Below are 21,947 nucleotides of genomic sequence, written 5' to 3'. Positions count from 1 at the left end.
AACTCTTTATGTTGTATAGCTCCTCTCAAGGTCAAGATATTAATTAACCTATAAAACAATGTTTCTTGATTAAAATCAACCGATTAGCTATTCCCGTTTGGAAATTATATATATCACAACTACCGGTACATATTCTGAGATTTTCATGGTCGCAGCTACCATTGTACGGCCGTAGGCGCTATTTGAAATTTATCCAAATTTACCGGGAGCACCGGTAAATTTTTATTATTCAATCATCTCAAAAGCAGAAGTGTTTTAGGGGCTAAATTTTCTCGTGCTTATAATACATCCACAGGGGCATCCAAATATATCAACATTGTAAAGAATCACTATCCACCCAGTTTTCAAAATTTACCAAAACTTTGTATTACCTTTAAAGTAAATATGTAGCTTTTGAGAATATGGTATATTTTGCCAGGTATTCATTTTCAAATATCACAAGCTATTAAAGTAATACCGGTATGTACATGTAGCTTCTTTTTTTTTTTTTTTTTTAAGTTGGTTAAAAAAATGAGAGAAATCTAAATTACAATGAAGCTATGATGAATAATGTGGACATGAACTGAATGAGGGCACAAAGATTAGACTGGAATAGCGCCATCACCCTTCCACTTTTGAAGAGGTTTGAAGGTGGTCTTCAATTTTCTGTGACCCTTTCCAGTTGTGCTCTCTTCCTCTGTTTCTTCTTTTCGCTCTTCCATTTCAACTTCTATCTTTCTCTTATTTCTTCTTTCACTCTCTTTCTCTATTTCTGTCTTTCCCTCCCTCCCTCTCCATCTATATCTCCTCTTTCTATCCTATATATTTCTCTCACTCTTATCTTTCTTACATGTTTCCGAGGCAGCTCTATCTCCCTCTCCCTCCCTCCTTCTCTCTCTCCCTCTCACTCTATATTTCCCCTGATATTTCCTTTCTCTCTATCCTGTATATATATATCTCTCTCTCTCTTATCTGTCTTACATGTTTTCGAGGCAGCTCTCACTCTCTTTCTCTCTCTCTCTCTCTCTCTCTCACTCTCTCCCTCTCTCTCTCCTACATATATGTATCTCTTTCTCTCTCTCTCTCACTCTTATCTTTCTTACATGTTTTTGAGGCAGCTCTTACTCTCTCTCTATTTACAAAATCCCAATCCTTCATTTAATTAAGGTGTGCATATTACAATAGGTGATGCGCCCTCTCTAGTCTCTACCTAAACATTGGTTATTTCTGAGATATGTTTGAAAGCGGTTTCCATAATGGATTCATGCATGTAGCAATCATGACACACATGACAAACTCGTACTGTTTATCTTTTCCTTTTATTGGAAAATAAATAAAATCATGGTGGCTTCATATACATGTATATATCAAGAAGAAAATACAATCACAAGAAATATTCAATATAAAAAACCTTGAATAGTGCAGTCTTTTAGTAAATACATGACTGTATATGGATATATCACTCATAAGGCAAAACACAACTTGTTGACCACGTCTAGAAGAAGAAACATCAGAACACAAAAATATCCAACATGATATATTTGTTGTGTGATGAGCAGCAGGGCATAGACACATACATTGATTATTTTTCCTTACTTTTATATAGTTCTGTAACAAAAGTATAACAAAATCATATAGTAAATAGCTGGAAAGCCAGAAGATGCACAAACCATGCATATCTAGGTGTGGTCCCTATAAGCAAGGTCGAAACTCTATATAATGTGTTTTTATTCAAATATACATCCACTGACCAAGCATCAGTTAGTACCCTTCTGTCAGATACACAATGGTTATTTTATAAAATACAGCTCGGCCTACAAAGTTTTGTGGAAAGGATTACATAACATCTGGTCATTTTTTGTATTGCACATGGAGACTCATCTATCTCCGATCTTGATTATAATGCTGGATTCAACACATGATATCTCCCTTTAAACTTTTTGCCATCATTGAAAATATAATATTTTTTAAATAACCTTTTTAATTGACATGGAAGTTTCCCATGATAAAACATGCTCACAATTTTACACCCTAATAAAAGAAATGTTCATAAAATTAGTGCAAACTTAACCATGAATTAAAAAGAAAAGTCAAATTGTATCAATGGACTATTATTAAAGTCATTATTTCAAACACGTATATATCTATTTTAGTTAAAACCAATACCCATATTTAAGCTACAAGAAAATAAAACTTAATTCAAGCAAAATCAAAGCTATTTTTAAGAATAGAAAGCTTAGTAATATTTGTTATACATTTCAATGGATAAAGAAATATACAAATTGTCAGAAATGTTAGTTTTGTTCTCTCTTGAGGTTTCAAGGTTGTCAAATATATGCTTATATGTAGCAAAATAGAGTCGCAATCGGATATATTAAAGATAACCAAAACAAGCCAGCGCAGGGTATTAAATATTTAAAAGAAACTGTCATATCACAAAGAGAGTGTTACGCTGCATGCCCAGTGTGATCTGTCACATTTTGTTTTTGTGGTTGCTGCTGCTGCTGCTGTTGTTATTAAAGCCAATGCAACATCAATGATACAAATAGCAATATACAACATGACATCATATTTTCATGACACATATACATGAAGGGTTAAAGAGGAAAATACTTGTAGTATAGTAACTCTCCTTATTGGTGTGTCTAGATGCAAAATATTAAATTTCAACAACAATTCCTAGAAAAAAGGAAGGATTAACAGAAAATGATTCAACATAATCTGACCTAAAATTTCATAATGTGAAATGAATTAAAGGCAGGCAGAATTGTACTTTTGAATTACATGAAAGATAATCATTTTAAAAGGTATAACTAAACTCTTTAAAAAATTGTCATTATGTCTTTAAAACCTCAACAACATGATGAGAAAGGAAAACATGAAAAATGCACTAAATTTTTTTAGGCCAGTGAAGAAAAAAAAATCTGATTTTTCAGATGATAATTCAGAGAGTGAACACTCTATTAAGACAAACTTAACAAATATGTGTTCTCCACATTCATTTCAACACTTTCTAGAATAGAAACGAAAAAAAAAAAAAAAAAAAAAAAAAAATCTGTCATACTTTAGGATATATATATATGTACCAGAAACCGATAACAAAAATCTTCACATCTTAAAAAAAAATAAGCACCATTGCTTGACAAGCATAAAAGCTTTAAAAAATTCTGGCAAGATAAAAGTGAAAAAGCATACAACACATGATGACATCACAAAAGAACATACTGTATATCATTTGTGATACAGTTCAAATGCAAGATGAAAAGTGCAGTGAGCAGCATAGTGCAAATATTTCCTTACGCCAACACAATGTGTCAGCAAACTAGCAAACGCTTTTATGGAAACAAATTTAAAAAAATTATTGGACAGCTTGCTAGCTGTAAGAACAAATGAAAGAACAAATAAACAACAAATATATTAAACAACAAGGGCTTTTCGACTGTCACCTCGACAAAGTGAACTGTGACATGATGACGTCATTCTGATCATCAGCGCATGCACCACATTGTCTAACTTGTGCATTACCAGAATTAAGGTCGCTTTCACCTTGGTTTTGACGTTCACCTCAATCTAGAACGCCGTTCTCTATAGCGACATTACGTATCTAACTAGCTGTACTGGTGTGGAGTATGCACATGCATGACATATAACATCACATGATGTCATCATGCTCACTAGTGCAGCGAGCGGGCGCTGACTGAAATCGAGATGGTTTCAAAGGGAAGTTAACAAAGAAATTGGTTACCGGAGTGACCTTAATATAACAAGTGTGAAAAGCCTAGTGAAAATTAAGTCTTGTAATAACAGTGCAACATTGTAGAACATTGCAACTCTGAGTGAAAGAAATTACAGGGAGGGAAGAATAAATAATCACTAATCAGTCATTGGTTCAAACTCTGCACATCAGTATCACAATTTAAAAATACATAAAGCAACATAAGTAGAACATATAAAACACCACATACAGCGCATGCTTTTATGAGAAATCTATTGAATATATTTTCTAATCTGCATAATGTATATCTGTACAGTATCTTACAGTTTTTGCAACAGAGGCTTGTAACAGAACATTGCCTGAATATAAAGAACTCTCTATACACTTCAATTCTTTCTTGTTTGTACAAAGAGCTGTAAATAATATATATATATATGAGCTCTCTTTCTCTTTAAAATGAATACAAATAAAAGAGATTTTTGTTTAAATTTATATGCAACATTTGTTCTGCATGATGAAAACTTCAGCACTGCACTTTTAAACAATTCTTTTCATAACAATCAGAGTTTATTTATTGCTCTTCTCTTTAAGACTGTGTTCTTCTTTCTACATATTACCATAAGACACTTCTGGGCCCTCATACTTAAAGAAAATTAAAGAAAAACTAAAATTAGTATATTTTCTTGCAATGATAGAAATGATGAACTAAAATAGAAATTCAGCGCTTCCTTCGATCTGAATTCTGCTTACCCAGTATTCATGGAGCTTGTACATCTTAAAGTTGCTCAAGCGTGGGTATATACTCGTTCGTGAAGTAGGCAACTTGGCGATCACTCCCGATCACTACATAACACTGAGCCAATGGGTATTACGCTCCTGTGCGTGCGTACGTGTGCTGCCCTCTATATACCCACGCTTGAGCAACTTTAAGATATTCAAATGGGGGTTTCCTATCAGTCATCAAAATAGGTCCTATTATTCTGGGAAGGAAGACGATGCTTTGGGACTATAAAATGATCACTGCAAAAATCGAAAGAGATCATAAAGATTGAAATTTCTCATTGCGTAATGAGTCGTATCTGTAACAGTGTTTCATACAAGGGGACCGTAAAGTTCCGATTAGTAGAGCTAAACTCAAAAACTGTTAACATCATCCTGTCACAATGTATTTAGTTTTACCGTATTGGACGAGTACTCTGACATGAACAATCAGATTTATCTCATAAGACTCTTGCTAAACAGGTCTTGGCCATACTTTCCTCTTATAACCTATATCACCATAATACCGTCAATATTTCCTAAGCTTTGGTCCTATCAGGACTGCAGGGTTGCCAAGTTTCCGTCTTGTTTAAAATGCATTCCTGGAGCTTGCATAACCATGTAGAGAATATCTTTAGCTATAGTGGTAGCCATTACCAAAGCCAGGGCTCTATTATAATGTTTTGTACAGTTATAACAATAGCTAGCATCTCCTGTGTCATACGCTGTTGCCACTGAATTCAATTTTCTGAGCCATGATACTGAGTACTTGCTCTAGGAGTCTGTATCGTTCTGTGGCATTGTCCGTCGTGGCCTTACTCCCCCACAGGAGCCTCAGATGGAGCTCCGTCTTGAACGCATCAAGGAGGTCTTCTTCTGGTGGATGCTTGGCAAGCTTGGCATGGGCGTTGATACGGTAGAGATTGGTCTGTTGCGCCAACATGTGAGCATTCTGCAGATGGCCAAGCATAATGTCCAAGCCATAGGACGGTGCAGTTTCCTCCCAAGTCTCGCCGTTCGGAACGGTGAGCAACACCTCCTTGGGTACCGTCTGGGACCAGTCTCGGTCCAGGGCTGCGGACCAGTCACGCTCTAGGAGCTGGATGATGGGTAGGATGTGCGGAAGGCTGGTCTTGGTGAGCGGGACCACGTTCTCACCAGCATTGATGGACTTGAGCAGGGAGCGTAGCTTGGTGTCGTAGTTGACGGCGGTGTTGGTGAAACGTGATCTCAGCTGGTCCCATGTGCTTCTCAGATAGGCAACCTGATATTACCAATGAAAGAAAAAACAAGGAGTTGTCATTAGCAGAAGTTCTGAATAACCCTGTAAGAAGATTGCTGATGATTTGCAGAACATACATGTAGTGATGTCCTCCGAATCAAATGATTGATGTGGAAGTACAATACTGTTATAACTGGAGACAAAGTGTTTCCTACAAAAGAAAGTTTGAAAATTTGACATGCCAACTGCATGTACCCCAGACATCTATCGCATTAGAACTATTCCCTTTGGAGAATTTCCCTTAAGATAGCTACAGCTCAACTCCTAGGGCAACTAACCCCCGAGGTAAAGTAATATACCCCCAAAGACAATCAACAATTGATGACTACCCCCCCCCCCCCCCCTTCAAAATTTGTTCCATCCTTATTTCATAGACAAATACAGGTCCATAGACTATAAACTAAGTTAAGGGTGGGTGTGGGGACGTATTATGATTTAGTGATAAGGGATATTTACTTCTTCTTCTTTTTTTTTTGGGGGGGGGGGGGGGTAGCAATTGTCAGGATGTCATTATCCTAAAGCCTTAGGAGGGTAAATGTATGCCTTCTTTAAAGCCCTACTGTACTACTTGTAGCTACTTGCTCCCTCTATATAGAAAACAATTCCAAAGCGGTGCCTGTTGGTCCCCCATGATCCTCTTTTTAATAAGTTAATTGAGAGAAAGTTGATGAGATAGCCACCTGTCAGTGACCTCGCTGGGTGGTCTAATCCCCCTGGCCAAACTAGTACAGACAGGCTTTAAAGAGGTGAGAATTGTTTTGTTCTCACCTGTTTGGTTGCGAGAGCATCCATGATGGTAGAGAAACTGAAGAGGTTACCCAGGGAACCACGCAATGTCTCCGCCAGCTGAATCCACTGATGCAGCACTTGAACTCTGACCTCTAGGTCATCACAGGTCAACAGGGTCGCCATGCAAAACATCTTGAGTGAATTGTGCCTGTTGTTGAATAAAACAAAAATGTGAAAAAAATGTTTGAGTTCTAGTAATAACAAAATATATAATCTTTAGAGAATCAACATGAGGCATGACTTCATCAACTGGAGATTGCCAAATAGCCCGCTATTTCTGATTTGGGAAATAATACCGAAGTTACAAATCGCGGCTTCATCAGCTCAGATTCAACCTCGAAACTTGAAACTCGACCATGAGAAATAAGTTCAACAGATTTTGCTCAGCGTTCGTGCATAGTCTTCGGGCTGGAGAAGACGCACAGGACAAATAGCAGGATATTTTGCAATCTATCCAAAGAGATCTTGGGATGATTATCTCGACCAAATATCCTGCTAATTGCAACTTCGGGCTGATGAAGATGCAAACTAATTGGATAATTTGCGATCGGGATAGTCGAAATAGCGGGACTCATTTGGCAATCTCGAGCTGATGAAGACAGGCCTAAGTTTTGATAGGATGATCAAAATCCTTAGATTGCCCCCTTTTTTCAGATTTTATTATTTTTGTCTCAGATTTTTCTGTTCCTTCTCTGCCCAACCTCGATTACATGTATCTTTCATTCTCGTTTTCAAAATGAAAACTTAACTCATGCAGTAAGATTAACTAATGAACTCTTCACTAATTTACAAACAAATCATGAAAGTAACATTTCAGGAGAATAAAGGTACTTCGTGCTCTAGAAACTGTTAGGATTCTTAACTGCTTTAAATCACTCATGTGCGAACACATAGAATTAATACAATGCATTGGCAAGATTTGATGACCTTTAAATCATTTAATCTAAGCTTTGCGATTAAACTAATGCAATGAGTAGGGCCTAATAGTTATACAATGAAGGATTTTGTTACCAGGTTTTGTTCAAACTTTTCAACAGAAAAAAAAGAAGTCAAATATTTGATTTTGAAGTCAATGACTTCTATTAGATGACCTTTAAATCATTTAATCTAAGCTTTGTGTTTAAACTAATGCAATGAGTATAGGGCCTAATAGCTATAAATTGAAGGATTTTGTTACCAGCTTTTGTTGCCAACTTTTGAAGTCATATATGTGTTTTTGATGTCAATGACTTCTAATATCTCTGATCAAAGCCAGAAGGACTTTAACTCTGTGTTAAAGATTCAGTTAATGCCCTCCTGGCTCCAAACAGACAATATCTACACAGGAAATAGGTGTCGCTTAAAAAAATATAACAATGACGAAAGCAGACCTTACAAATGTGAAGTCCACTCTATTCAGATGGGGGAAAAATGGATAAATCTGAGGTTGATTTAAAGGGGCAAAATTAGATTTTCAATTTAGCATAATATGCAAATGTCAACTGCACAACTTTTGAGTTTCCATTTCTCAAATTCTGGTTCACATTCTTAATTTAGAATGAGATGTTGCACAAAAAAGGCTGTCACAGATTGATAGAGGGAGATATGCTATACATGTACTTAAAGGTCCTTTTACACTCATTGTCAGATGATGCCCATCATGTGTAAATCAATCTGTCAATTTCTTCACATGGCACTTCATAATCAAATTCTTAAAGATAGGTAAAGGAGAATCAAATTATTTTTGAATATATGACTGCATTGCCTAAATTTTAAAGCCAAAACAAAATGCCTGTCTTAAATACATTACAAAGTCGCACTCTCTTGAACTAGAATTCATATCAAATGTATTCATAAATTACTAAATTTTTCCTTTAAAGTTCAAACTACAAACGTGTTCAGGAAGCCCCACCTAGGCTAGGTCCAACCCATTCACTGGCTGGCTACTGCCCCGGAAAATGACCAAAACATTTGTAAAACCAACACAATCATGATGAAACTCATTTTGTCTGGAAGCTGCATTAAGAGATATTGTAGGCCTAAAAATACTTCAGGAAATTAAGACATCTCTGGTAAAAAGAATCACTTGCCATTATCTGTATTAAACTGGGCACTTTGGACAATATTACTGCCTTTAAATACTTTGACTTCAATAAACAGTGACAAAATTACACAACTCGGGAAGAGAGACCATAACGGTTACAGTGATTTAGTTCGCTTTCCTCTTCCCCGGCAGCCAACTGATGCACTTAGAGGACCTCCTGGAAGATTGTGCATTTATAATTGACATTCTCTTAATGTTTGTTTACCTATATTTACATTGTTATATTTTTTGTGAATTGCCGAATAAATAATAAGTAAATAATAAATAAATGTTGAGGCAAAGTGATATGATCATTGTTCTGCATACCGGTATATGGGTATGATTCTCAAAATTAACAAGGGCATGGTAGCAAACCAGTTTTACACATTTTTAATGGGAAAAATGCAATACCAGAAAACCCTTGTGATTGTACCATTATAACAAAGGGATTTTGAAACTGAAAATCAAATTTTCAAAGTGAAATCTACACATCAATGTTCCAGAGAATTTCTACAGAGATAAAATTGTTTTGAGAATCAGCTGACAAGAAATTAAAGAATCTGTGTCATCTATCTTTATCTACATGTATCTTTTACAATATTTTGGCCAAGAAAAGGATATTCCACAAACTAAATATATTGGAGATGTTGCCAACAAATCTATGCATGGGGTGCAAAAAAATGAATTTGATCCTGTTATTGAGAGATAAGAAGGCAAGATGATCCTGGGTGTTTATATTAATTGATAATTCATTTCCTTCCCACTTTATCACAGGACAGAATCTAAGCTGCAACACATGATAACTGGCCCTCTCAATTACTTCATGTTTGAGGCTTTCCTCTTCCTGTTTGCACACCTGAAGAGTATTCTCTCTTTGAAAATCACTAGTATAAAAACTGATGATAGTCATAAGATGAAAATCTTACTCTCTTTTTTGTCTCATTTCACAATCTTGCATGGTGAAGAGGAAAATTAAGCGTTACCGGTATTTCTTATGTCGCTATCCAACATTTCTTTATACACTGTTTAGACAAGGACAATTTTAATTACTTATCGCATAGCTACACAAGACTCATAGCTGCATCGTGAATGCTAGTAGTCTGAGTTACAATTTGAAGTAACACAAAAGGGCTGTCCTCATCAGCTCGAGTTTGCCAAATAACCCACTATTTTCAGACTCGGGATATTATCCCAAAGCTCGAAATTACGTCTTCACCACACCGATTCGCTCATCACAAACTAGCTCAGACGTGCACAAATTAGCCCGCTATTTTCGAAGTAGCAGGATATTTTGGAAACAAGACCAATATTTCTTAGGATATTTGGTCGAGAAAATATCCGACTAATTGCATCTATGGGCTGATGAAGACGCAAATTAACTGGTTAATTTGCGATCCTGATAGTTAAAATAGCGGGTTATTTGGCAAACTCAAGCTGATTAAGAAAGCCCTTTTGTGGTTCCTACTTCAAATTGTAACCCGGCTTTCAGACTGATGAGGATAGGCCTAAAGACCTCAAGCTTTAGAGCTTGCCCTTGGCCTAGTTTTTGATGATACATACCTTTCCATGATGTCTAGTCTAAACTGTCCACCATGAGGGAGGCAGAGCAGCTCCAAGCCAGGCATTGAGTTGTTGTTGCATCCATGCCCTATTCTACATACCTGTCAGAGATAGATTGAAGAACAAAAAGAGTGTGTATATGAAACGAATGAATGATTGATTGATAATCATTTCATAGATATACATCAGAGTTCCAAGCCAGGCATTGAGTTATGCTACCTCCTATTCTGCATAACTGGGGGGGGGGGGGGAGGGGGAGGGGAAGGGGAGAAATAAAAAGGAGTTAAGAAACTGAAAGATATTACATGAATACACTTCAAAAAATGAGCTGAAAAGGGGGACAACCTTTAAAAAATAAATATAGATTAATAACCTGTGAACATTTTTACTAGATTTACAATTGCACATACCGGTAAAGTCTTTTGTATTGAAACCAGTATGAGAAACCCTTTAACTGTAACTTTCCTGATACTGTTCCCGATTATTTGTTTCTCAAGTCATCTATATCATCATTATCAAAATAAATTTTGGAATATTCATGGAGGTGCTGTTAAATTTATTGTCTAGATTAAAAGAGGAAATATTCAAAAGAACCAGTTTATACAGTCCAACATGCTTTCACAACCACCTGTATGGAAAGACAATCTGTCTACAAAAAACACATTTTTTGTTTTCCTTCAAAATGGTTTCTCATTGAAACATGTACCTGTACACAAAGACCACCTGCCTATAAAGACCACTTTTCTTGTCTCCTTGGGTAGTCTTTATAAATAGACAGGTTTGACTGTACATCACAAGAATGGTAAATCTTCCGTCAAATATAAACTTTTTATATTAGCTGTTAATGTTCTATATACATCCTTTATCCAAGGAACGTACAGGTAAACACAGAGATGTTCAAACATTAATCCTTCAATGGGTGCCTACAATTCACATCAAAATGGCAAAGAAAGATAAATAGATTCAGCTGGGCTTGTTCAAACATTACCTACAGACATTGGTGGATCAAAGGTGTCCGGGGAGGGGTGGACAACCAGCCTACACCTTGCCCCTTTTAAAACCCAATCTGGCAAACCTTATATAAAAATATAAAAACTTAGCCCTGGCCCCTCTTCATAAAAGGGTGTTCTTGTGCCTCCTTTAAATATCACAACCCAAAAGCATCTGAAAATGTGACCATCCTCTTTTTTCTGCTTTCTCTATTTATGGGGGGGGGGGAAGGAAAATTGCCCCCGCCCCCTTCAATAGGATTGTGAATCCACTCTCTATTACAGATGCATGCAGTTTACTTAGCTTACTAAGGTCTTGCTAGTGCACCAATATGTCTAACCTTCTTGAGTTGCAGTGTTTGCAATGTGCTGTGTGAGTCATTAATGTTTAACCCAAACACACACCAAGTTCTTTTCTTTTGCAGCAAGAAAAAGGTAAATAAAGAGTTCACAAAGGATGCGAGTATGCAGGGACTTTTACTGTGTACAAATCAGTCTAGCACAGGAACTACATAAATGCTATAGTATCAAACTGCAGCAATTTTAAATGCCATTGAAATAAGGATAACAATGTACTGCCCAGCAAAGGTTGCCAAAATACCCAAATAAATATTGCAACAAAATATCATTGATACATGCATAAACTTATAAAGATAAAATGAAAATAAAATTTCAAATAAATAAGGAAACATAACACTGCCCTGCCAAGGTTATAGAAACACAAAAATAAATTGCAACAAATGTTATTGAAATAAGGAAACAAAGTGCATGTATTGCCAAGCTAGGGTTGCCCAAAATCAGGATGTGGTCCCAATACTATGAATCGAGTGAGCATTTTATGGGAAAAGAAAAGGAATAGAGTGACAGTTAATGGCTTTTATTTGGAGTGTGGTGAATAACTGATGGAGATGTGGCCAATTTGTCACAGTAATTAAATTTAGTAAACAGCCGATGGTTGGCTGAAAATCTATCCATTTCCTCCTCTCTCTCTCTCTCTCTCTCTCTCTCTCTCTCTCTCTCAACCAATTGATCGATCACTCAATCAATCAATCTACCTGTGTATCTAATAATCTGTCTATCCCTGCTTCTTTCTGTCTCTATATTTCTTTGTCTCCCTATGTCTATTTGAGGGTTTGAGTGTATGTGTGGGTGTGTATGTCTCTCTCTCTCTCTCTCTCATTATGTTTATCTCTCTCTCTCTCTCTCTCTCTCCCTCTCTCTCTCCCTCTCTCTCTCCCTCTCCCTCTCTCAACCACTTATTTTCAATGGAGTGTGACTGTGTGATAATACAAGTGTAATGACAAAAGCAAGACAAAAAAGGTTCACAGATTATAAACAAAAACAGATGAAAACTTACCTCTGTATCGACAAGTGTGAGATGTCTGGCAAGGGCTAAGGGGTTTGCATCAAACAGCATCTGCCTGATGGTATCCATAGAGGTTTTATCTAAAGGTTTGTTCTCTGGTTGTAGGAGCGATGACACAAAGTCTTGAGGATAGAAGACGGACTCCGTTTCACGGAGAGGAAGGTTAGTTTGCAAGGTTTGCGGTTTCTTCTCAAGGTGGTTCGGCGATGACCGCTGCGCGACCCGCGAGTAGTCGCTATCCAGGACCGAGAATCGAGTACCAGAGTTGACCCGCTTTCGCGGCTTCACGTCAAGATTCTGTTCTTCGATCTGCACTGGGGATGATTCTTGAGGCGGCTCCTGGATGATCGGTGGGATGATGGGATTGGAATCATCATCATGCAGCATGGTGTACCGGATAGTGTCTTTGGGATCCACAGGATCTACTGGAAGGTCAATCTCACTATAAATGTGTTCTCTTATGATTGGTTGGACGAGAGAAGAGGTGGTCTGGGGAGATGGAGTTTTGGTCTCTACGGTTGTTGAGGTCATTGCTGGTGCAGGTGCGGTTGACTCTGCTGTTGACAGAGATGTTGACTCTGCTGTTGACTGTGACAGTGCTGTTGACTCTGCTGTTGACTGTGAAGTCGACTCTGTTGTTGACTCTGTTGTCGACTCTGTTGTCGACTCTGTCATTGACTCTGTCGTTGACTCTGCTTTTGACTCAGTTGTGTCCTTGGTGTCAGCATCGCCTTCTAAAGGTGTCTGCTCACTAGGGTCTGGAGTCACTTGTATCTGTGGTGTAGGTGAGACAGAAGGAACTCTGGCTGGGGATGCAGTGGTGGAGGATCCGTCAATGGATGTCATTGATATGCTCCCTTCATCGTCTGAAGCAGAGGTGTTCAAGCAAGGTTTTGTCTCTGCATAGTCACTTTCAATTGGTCCTACTTGTGCATATTCCATGCTTGGACTCAAAATGGGTTCACTCCCTGTCCTGGTATAACCTCTCTGTTCCCTTGACAATGGAGACGGGGTAGGGGAGGATGACAATGATAAAGGTGAGATCCTCCCTAGCAACGGATGACTATCAGCGCGGTTCACAACCTGTTTCTCCACCCCACCATTGAGATGAAACGGTGTGGGGTTGCTTCCCGATCTCTGACGCAACCCCTCACCTCCATTCGACGCCCTGCGAGGGGTCACGACCTTCTTCTGCAGTTGCCCGTAGATGTATCCACCCGAATGGGACTTGTTGGTTGCAGCATATTTATTGTCGGTGTAGCTCAGCGGTAGAGTTCTGTTGACCGGGTGCTGGATCACCGCTCCAGACGCCTGCGACACTGGTCTGCAGTTCCCGACATAGAACTTAATAAGAGAAGGGATCGCATCAAAGCACTCCTTTTCAAACTGGTACTGGACGCTAGCGTATGGTGAATGTGCCTTCAGCACCACTTTATTCACAACAAAATGCATTGACACTCCCTTCCATCGCACTGTCAGTACAAAGTTCCCAGGTTTAGAGATGGAGTCCCGCACAAGGAAATCACCGTTCTCTCGTATCAGTTTCTCGGCTTTCTCACGGCTGATTCCTCCGTGGAACCAGGCGTGGCTCCTAACATCTTCACTTGGAAGCTTGAACTCCTCCTCGAGCAGCTTGCGGAGGTCCTCCGGAGTCATGTCTTGGAGACTCATCTTGGTCCTGATTGGGGACGGAGGTGGCTGCATGGAAAAGGAAGAGAATCAGAGATGATTTTCCTGACAATCCTCGAACAGTTGCCCACTATCCCATTTAACTCAATGACTATCATTTGATTTTGATCAATAGACTCCAGTTGGATATATCTCAGGATTAGCCACGCTAAGTCATATTCACTTGTCCGTTAAAACAAGGAGCACAACTATACAGCATATCATTTTCTCCTGAACATTGCATGCTGTGATTTTTTATCTATGACTTTATGCGACCTTTGATATGCCAAGAAATGGCGTAGACAAGCACACAGATAAAGAGATCAACTCTTTCAAATACATTTACGTCCCTTAATGCAAGGTTTTGAATGGTTTATATGTTTGCGTAGTAATGACAATACCCCAACCAAAGAGAGCTGAAATGAGTGTTAATCCATAGGTCAAATATTGGTGACCCTTTTCTTTTGTACCCCTTTACGACAAAATCATTCCTCATTGTGATTCCATTCAATTACTCTTTTGCACTTTATCACAGGAAGGGCAATTGATCAAACTTTGGAGGGCAGTCTGGATTATTTAAGCTCATTATCACACAAAATCTATGATGGATATATTATTCTCAATCACAAATACGCTTTATCAACAAGTTACCTATGGTCTATGGCAGGGCTAAACACTAAACTGTTGGGAAAGGTGTCTGGATCGATCTTTTTACAGTCTCTATGCACGAGACATATAATTTCAATTTTTTTTTTTTTTTTTTTTTTTGGGGGGGGGGGGGGGTCTGGGCTTGGATTTTAAGCGTCCATGTGTCCTGGTCACCTGCAAGTGTCGACCCTTGTCCATGGAGTAAATTTCCTTGCACATACATGTGGGTCAACTAGTCTATCCCCAACTTGCTCTAACTCTATCTTCAGGTAGAGTGTAATCTTGTTATTTTGTTGTTGTTGTTGATTTTTCAACTCGTAATATCTTGTCTTGTATGAAAACAATATCTGAAGTCAATATCAGAAGAAAGAATACTTTGTTTGTGATTGATCCGCATACATTATGACTAAGTCTGATGTATGTACTCACCTTACTGAAATGATCTTCTGGTATTGAACTGTAAAGACAAGTGAAGAAAAAGATTCATTCAAAACATGTCAATATCAAAATTAATTCAATGCAAATAAAATTTAACTATTTCAATCGCAAATCATTCAATCAAGTACCATTTTATAACTATTAGAAATATCAATATTCTATTGGATAAATCTAAACATATATGATAGATTCATGGTATTATATAAAACAAGAACATCATGTAAGTGATCCAGGATGTACAACTTGACATGCCCAAACAAATTTGTTGATACAAACTGACAAAAACCCAAGGATAAATAAAACAAATAATTAAAAAGGATATGGTTTGCATGTATTTCCGGCAGTGGTAGGCACCAACATGAACAAAGATAAATTACATCAGCTTTGAGTCAGAAAGGCTTTATAACTAATAGAAATGTACACAGACTAAATACTTTTCTGGCTCTCTGCAAACTATTTAAATCATTGACATATTCCTCTTGGCAAACTTCTCAAAAATTTGAAGCATATCGTTCTTTGTAAACACCCTTTTAGCATTTGTCTTTTCTGATTCTATAGTGTTTCTATAAGTTTGTAATGGTGGTACTCATAGAATACTCACAATATAGGGAAACAAATCAAATATACAATTATCTTTGTCTATATTTACAACAAATTATTTCTAAAAATGTTTATCCTTATCATTTATGAGTAATAACATTCTTTATATCAAGTCTCTTCCCCCTGAACTCAAACACATTTTTGTCAATTTTTGGAATACATTTTAACATGTATTTCCAACAAGAGAGCCTCAATTCTTTAAAAGTAAATAGATACATGTATGATATATGCCATGAACACATAGTCATGGTAATATTGAACCCATTTTTAAACCTTTCAAGTTTCAACCGCTATCCCATATTGAATGCAAACTGATACAGGAGAAAACAACAATGTACAGTGTATCATGAGTGCCGGTAGATAGATTTTCCAGAGAACCTGTTTCAAAAGCTTCACATTCAAATAAACATGCAATAAATACATACCGACGACATGGCAAGTAGTCATAATCGTCATAGTCGTATGATGGCGAGAGACAAACCTCCATCTTAAACATGCAGAGAAAAACAATCAATATAATCCACAATAAACTCCAAAGCAACTCTCCTCTCCAAACTCTAAACCAAGAATGAAACTCTGCCTCTAGTCTAATAAACACCCCCACTGTTACTAAACTAGATAGGCAGTTGTGAAGGCACGTGTACGCTCTGGTATTCCAATGGTTTTCTCATTAGGTGCGTCATCATTGATATACATTAAGACCAACTGGGACTTCTCAGGTAAATGGTTCAAGATACTAGACCAATTAGTGCTTATCAGGAAAACAATCAAAAGTTTGAAGTCCCACCTGCCAGAGTTAGGCAATTCTCGCTCATTAGAGGAATTATTTGAAGCTTATATAAAATATCATAATCCCAGACTGAGTATATCTTTACTGTTAATAGATCAGTCTGCTAATTGGTCAATTGGTTAGCTTTTATTGCATGGACAAGCTTGATTTTGCTTACCGATAGGATAATAGCTTGAGATGAGGACCAAATAATAACAGTCGCTTAATATTCTTATTAGAAGGATGAAATAGTCTGGTATTTGCATCTTCAGTGTGATTTAGCTGGAGCTAAGTTCTTACAAGCACAGCCCTGATATGCTTGAGATAAATAATAACTTAAACTATAAATTTCCTGATAATAATAGATGATATCTCAAACAGAAGGATAAACCACTATGCTATTTGCATCTTGGCTGTTGACTAGCTTGTGATAGTCGTGATTGGACAGACCCCGGGACAAACCCCGGTGTCAGAATGAGCCGACTATTGTTCAAACTTGGGCTAGTGAAAACAGGCCTAATGAACTTGAGAACCCGGTGAATCAGATTGTTGCTGATAACCAACCGAGTCATCAGCCCAGCTGGTGGTATGACCTCAAACTCTGCGTGATGGAAGTGCGTGAAATGTCCTAGGGCGTAGCCAGATAGGGTATTGATCGGAGGGGCACTGGTGATCAACTTTCAATGAGGCTGTGTTTTGAGATCAGGCTATACACAAGAGCTTCTAAAAGACAGTATTCAAAGCTGTGAAAATCTTTGGGGAGTCATTTGTGATGGGTTTGAAGTGAGCCATGTGATTTATCAATCTTGAAACCTATCAACTGCAACTCTTTCAATAAAAGCTGTAGCGCTAGATCTTCTATTTCAGAAATTGAACATCAGTTTGTTTGCACTGGAAAATGATCCTACAAGCCTAGAAGCAAACAAATCCTCAATGACTTTATCAAAACATACAAGGATTCTCTAATTCTCATATGAATCCCAGCAAGTACATGTATTTACTATCATGAAACTGTGTTGTTTCAGGTTCTCTGGTGCTGTTTATACCAACTACAATTTTTTTTGTTTAAAGAAACAGGCTAATGGATCCTCATTAACGTATGTAGAACCCATGCTTGCCCTCAGTCTATAAACTAAATGTTTCAAGATCAACTTTGACAAAAGTTCTACAAGTTGACATACCCAGAAACAGGGGCACCCATCCCCATGTATCACTTGGCCCATATACAGCAACGCGATCCCCTGAATTCCACCACGGACTGGAAGCAACTCCATCCTGTTCCACCTGCACAGCTAGCTCTCGATCGATCGTAGGAGGTCCGGTATATTCTCCTTCAGCGGGTCAGCCGCACTAACACGCACGCTTGCAACAATCACCATGGAGTTACTCCATGTTATGACTGAGCTGCGGAAGTCAATTCTCGCTAGCCCAAAGGGGGATTCCATCACATGTTACACAACAGGGGTGGATGGAGCTTCTCTGTTAACTACTTAGGAACGAATGTGCAGCGAATTCCAATTCTAGCTAGCTGAAAAGGGTGACAAAGTCTGTTACACAATGAACAGGGGTGACAAGCTTCTCTGTGTAACAACCGAGTAACAACTGTGCAGGGAATTCCTATACTCACTAGATAAATTGGGGGACTACAGTTGTTACACAACAGGGGTGAAAAGAGCATCTCAGTGTTATGACTGAGTAACGAATGTGCAGCAGATTCCAATTCTCGCTAACTCAGAGGGGGACTCCGTCATGTGTTACACAACAGGGGTGATTGGTTTGATCAGTCATGGGTGACTCAGGGGTAGGGATTAATGAAATCAATGGAGGTAGAAAGAGATTTCACTTTCTGTTTTCAAGAAGAAGGCACTATAATCTCAACAAATACTTGTGTGTTGCTGAAGAACAATGATGTGAGGGGGTTGTGGGAGGGGGGATGGGGCTGACTGTTCTTTTTATTTCTTCTAAATACTTTGTTAGTATATTCACCAATCAGCAATTACCCAAATAAAAAGGGATGTACATACAAAACTTGGAGTGTTTCACCAGTTTAACCAAATCTGTTTTCCGCTTCTAATCAGATCAAATACTTGTTGTGAGGGGGCGGAGGGATGAGGATATTTCTATAGATTAGTTGCAAGACCATTTATAAGTGTACTAGAACGCTATCAAGGTTTTCGAAACCATTTCCTGTTTTCAAGAATAAACTGATGGGGTTGGAGAGGGGCTGACATTTCTATAGACTTTGGTGCTTGAACAGTTTACAATTACAGGTAAAATAACAAAATAATGTGCCCACAAGCTTTGAAAAATAAATACTGGCAATTGAAATCAACATTATAAATACATATGTATATATAAAACAAACCAGGAAACTCTGTACCTGAACTATTCTTAGAACATGAATCCCCAGAAAAATACATAATTCTACATGAATAGATTTTAACCACTTTGAATCCGTAATTTGAATGTATGAGCTTAAAGAGATTTAAAAGATATTTCACACTACAGCCCTACATAATTCAACAAATTTGATACAGTTTACACTTTATACACACCCCACAAAAAATGTATCAAGGGGTGGGGTGATTTATTACAAATATCAACAACCTGTACAAGGCCTATGATAAAAGAGTTAAAGAAGGTCAAATATAAAAGGTCAAACAATTAATCAAATCGGACTGTACATCATACATCAATGTCAAAGCTTTGTGGTACAGCTATATTAAAGTTTTCAATACGAAGCCAGATAAGTGTGTCTTTCTACTCCAAATTCAGGTGAACTACATGTAGGCCTTATTACACTGCAGGATATTATACAGATACCGTAGTATAGATACCATTTTCCACTTTTCCAGGTGGAAATGCATTTGATAATCAGATAATTCAAATCAATGCTTATTCTATGGAGAATTGGAGAAATACCTGTAAGTCTAATGACTCTCACTTTATTAAGATATATTCAGAGCAATAACATTATTTTGAGGAGCAAAAACTGGCACATATATTTGAAATGTTGCTAGGCCAGAAAAATACCTGATAATCTCTTTAGACTATTAGCCTTTTTATAAAATTCAAATACCAAAGAGAAAATTGCCTTTTAATAAAAATTCATGACACTCTTTGCTTGCAACATAGACAAATGCAAATGCAATTTTACTTGGTTGTCTGTTAGCAAAATGTTGATTGCCCAGAGTATCAAAGGGGGCAGGAGGTTCCAGCACCCCACAATATGTGAGGAAAGCCATCAACTTGGACAGACAGTTTCCGATTATAATTTAATCTCATTCAGAGCAGCCCTCAATTGACCTTGCCTTTTTTGACAGGTATATTTGATGTCATTAGTATCAAATATTTGCAGAAATTTATCAATTCTATAGTTGATTCTACCAGATTAGAAAAAGAATGATCTATAAAGTGATGCTTTATGGTATGTAATAATTTGTCATTTTGAGCCAGAAGGTTGTTAACCCTGTATTGAAGAATATGAGTTAATGCCATCTGGCTCTAAACAGTTGAATCAAAGTTATTTTGTTAGTTTAAAGTATCCCTCCAACTGGAATATATCATTTTAATTTTCACTTGTTATTCATTCATAAGAAAATATACAAACTCTTCAATATATCAAGAATTAAGGGAAATATTTGATTACTGAGAAAGAATAGAGAAATATATAAGTTCCTATATATTCCCCCCCCCCCCCCCAATGCCCCCACAATATCTTTTCCTTGCCTCCAAAAAGAATGCCTAATGTTTTGCTTTCAGAACAGATGTACATTTCTACAACAATAAAGTTTGAAGTAGGACCTTTCAACATTGGTATTCTTCAAAACAAGAAAAGCAAACATACATTTGAAAGCACTTTAAGCACTGGAATGTGACACAAATAGAATGAAAGTTTTTGTAACAAAAATTTGACTGAGAATTGGATGTGGAATAACAACCCAGTCTGTTGACACAAAGGACTACCCTTTTCTCTTCCTTCACGCTAATGTTTTCTCATTTTGTGTTTCCAAAAATAAACAGTTAGGCCTGTAAAGTGTAAGCTAGAATTTGTCGTTTGCTTGTATTTTCTCAACCACCCTACTTCATTTTGTAAGAAGCCTGTATACTCTACATATAACTTCAAAGTTTCAGTTTTATTTTGTTTCATAAATATACTAAAAAAACAAATTCCTTTGACCTGTATAGATGGATGGCGGTGTTTATCTTTGAGAAATCAAATTTCATACTTGACCAAGCTTGTTTGGTCAAACAGCAAAACAAGTCCGACGAATAAAAAGAACAAATGCGTATGGAATAAACCCATTTCACACCCTTTTATACAGCTCTTACCGTACAATGCACACACACTCCAACACCATTTGCATCTTCTCTCCAAAGATTTTGTGACTAAAACCGCATTCTATTTCTGATCTATCCTTGGACGGGCAACTTGTATTCCTATTCAAGAGACATGTCAACAGAGACACGTCTATTATTTCTCCCTTTTCTCTATATCTCCTCATCCAGACAAGCACAATTATACAAACAAGATGTGTTCCGATTATTTTTTGTCTGAATGTCATGTAACAAAATGTTGTCTCGCTTATCAAAGGTTTGAGCATCATTTTGAACAAACATTGATTAAGTATTAAGATTTTTCATGATTTGATATTTCATTTTAAAATGAAAGAATATTCTCAGGCCTCTAGACAAGGAGGTTACTAAAATTATCAAATAATGCAATATCACCTTCTTTGAAGCAACTACAGAAGGATATCATTGCATTGAAGTTTACCCAATAGCATTCTTATACTTATGGATAACACTGAATATTAATGAATCTGGAATGCCCCCCCCCCCCCCCCCCCCCCCCTCCCTCAACTTCATTTTGTGTAAGATCTGAATGAGAGCAAGGAACCAATTTTCCATGGCCTGAAATTTGTTATACAATGTTTCTTTTGGTATGAATGGGACTATCTATCTCAATGTATATCTTGAAGGTTACAGGCATGCTGTGGGTTTTCACCAACTGTCCTCTGTGGTAAACCATACATACAACAACCATAATGGCAGAGTGAAGGCATTCTACACTTCACTGTGACATGTGGTTTGCGCAGTGTTTTTGGTAATACATTGTACACTGAGCTCTCGATATGCTGACAGCAGTGTCATAGAATAGGAAAGGTTTTTTTGGCCAACCCGGTTGGGTAAGCACAAAACAAAAGAATATACAAGATTTGCATATATATCTTTAAAGACATATTATTACTCAGATCATAAGATTCAGGTTTGACCCCAGACAATGTATGCACATTCTCCATTCCCTTGGGAGCGTTCCAGT

At 37.5% G+C, this 21,947-nt stretch overlaps 1 protein-coding gene across 5 annotated transcripts in view; it reads right to left on the bottom strand.

The window, feature by feature from the left end:
- Positions 1–1,279: 1,279 nt before the first annotated feature.
- The window catches only part of LOC594385 (breast cancer anti-estrogen resistance protein 3), a 91,644-nt gene continuing 70,976 nt past the window's right edge, over positions 1,280–21,947 (bottom strand). For 2 of the 5 annotated variants that reach the window (XM_030998232.1, XM_030998230.1), the window contains 5 exons: positions 15,247–15,274; positions 12,493–14,199; positions 10,147–10,247; positions 6,504–6,672; positions 1,280–5,717 (listed from right to left, as the gene is read on the bottom strand). In XM_030998232.1, coding sequence (XP_030854092.1) covers positions 5,172–5,717; positions 6,504–6,672; positions 10,147–10,247; positions 12,493–14,199; positions 15,247–15,274 — 2,551 coding nt within the window. In that variant the 3' untranslated portion in view covers positions 1,280–5,171. The other 3 variants (XM_030998233.1, XM_011666219.2, XM_011666218.2) reach the window with 3 other exon arrangements.

Source organism: Strongylocentrotus purpuratus, unplaced genomic scaffold (genome assembly GCF_000002235.5).
Source record: "Strongylocentrotus purpuratus isolate Spur 01 unplaced genomic scaffold, Spur_5.0 spur5_scaffold_4, whole genome shotgun sequence".
NCBI lineage: Eukaryota > Metazoa > Echinodermata > Echinoidea > Camarodonta > Strongylocentrotidae > Strongylocentrotus > Strongylocentrotus purpuratus.
Note: the sequence above shows the minus strand (reverse complement) of the source record. Positions and strands in the feature narration are given on the sequence as shown.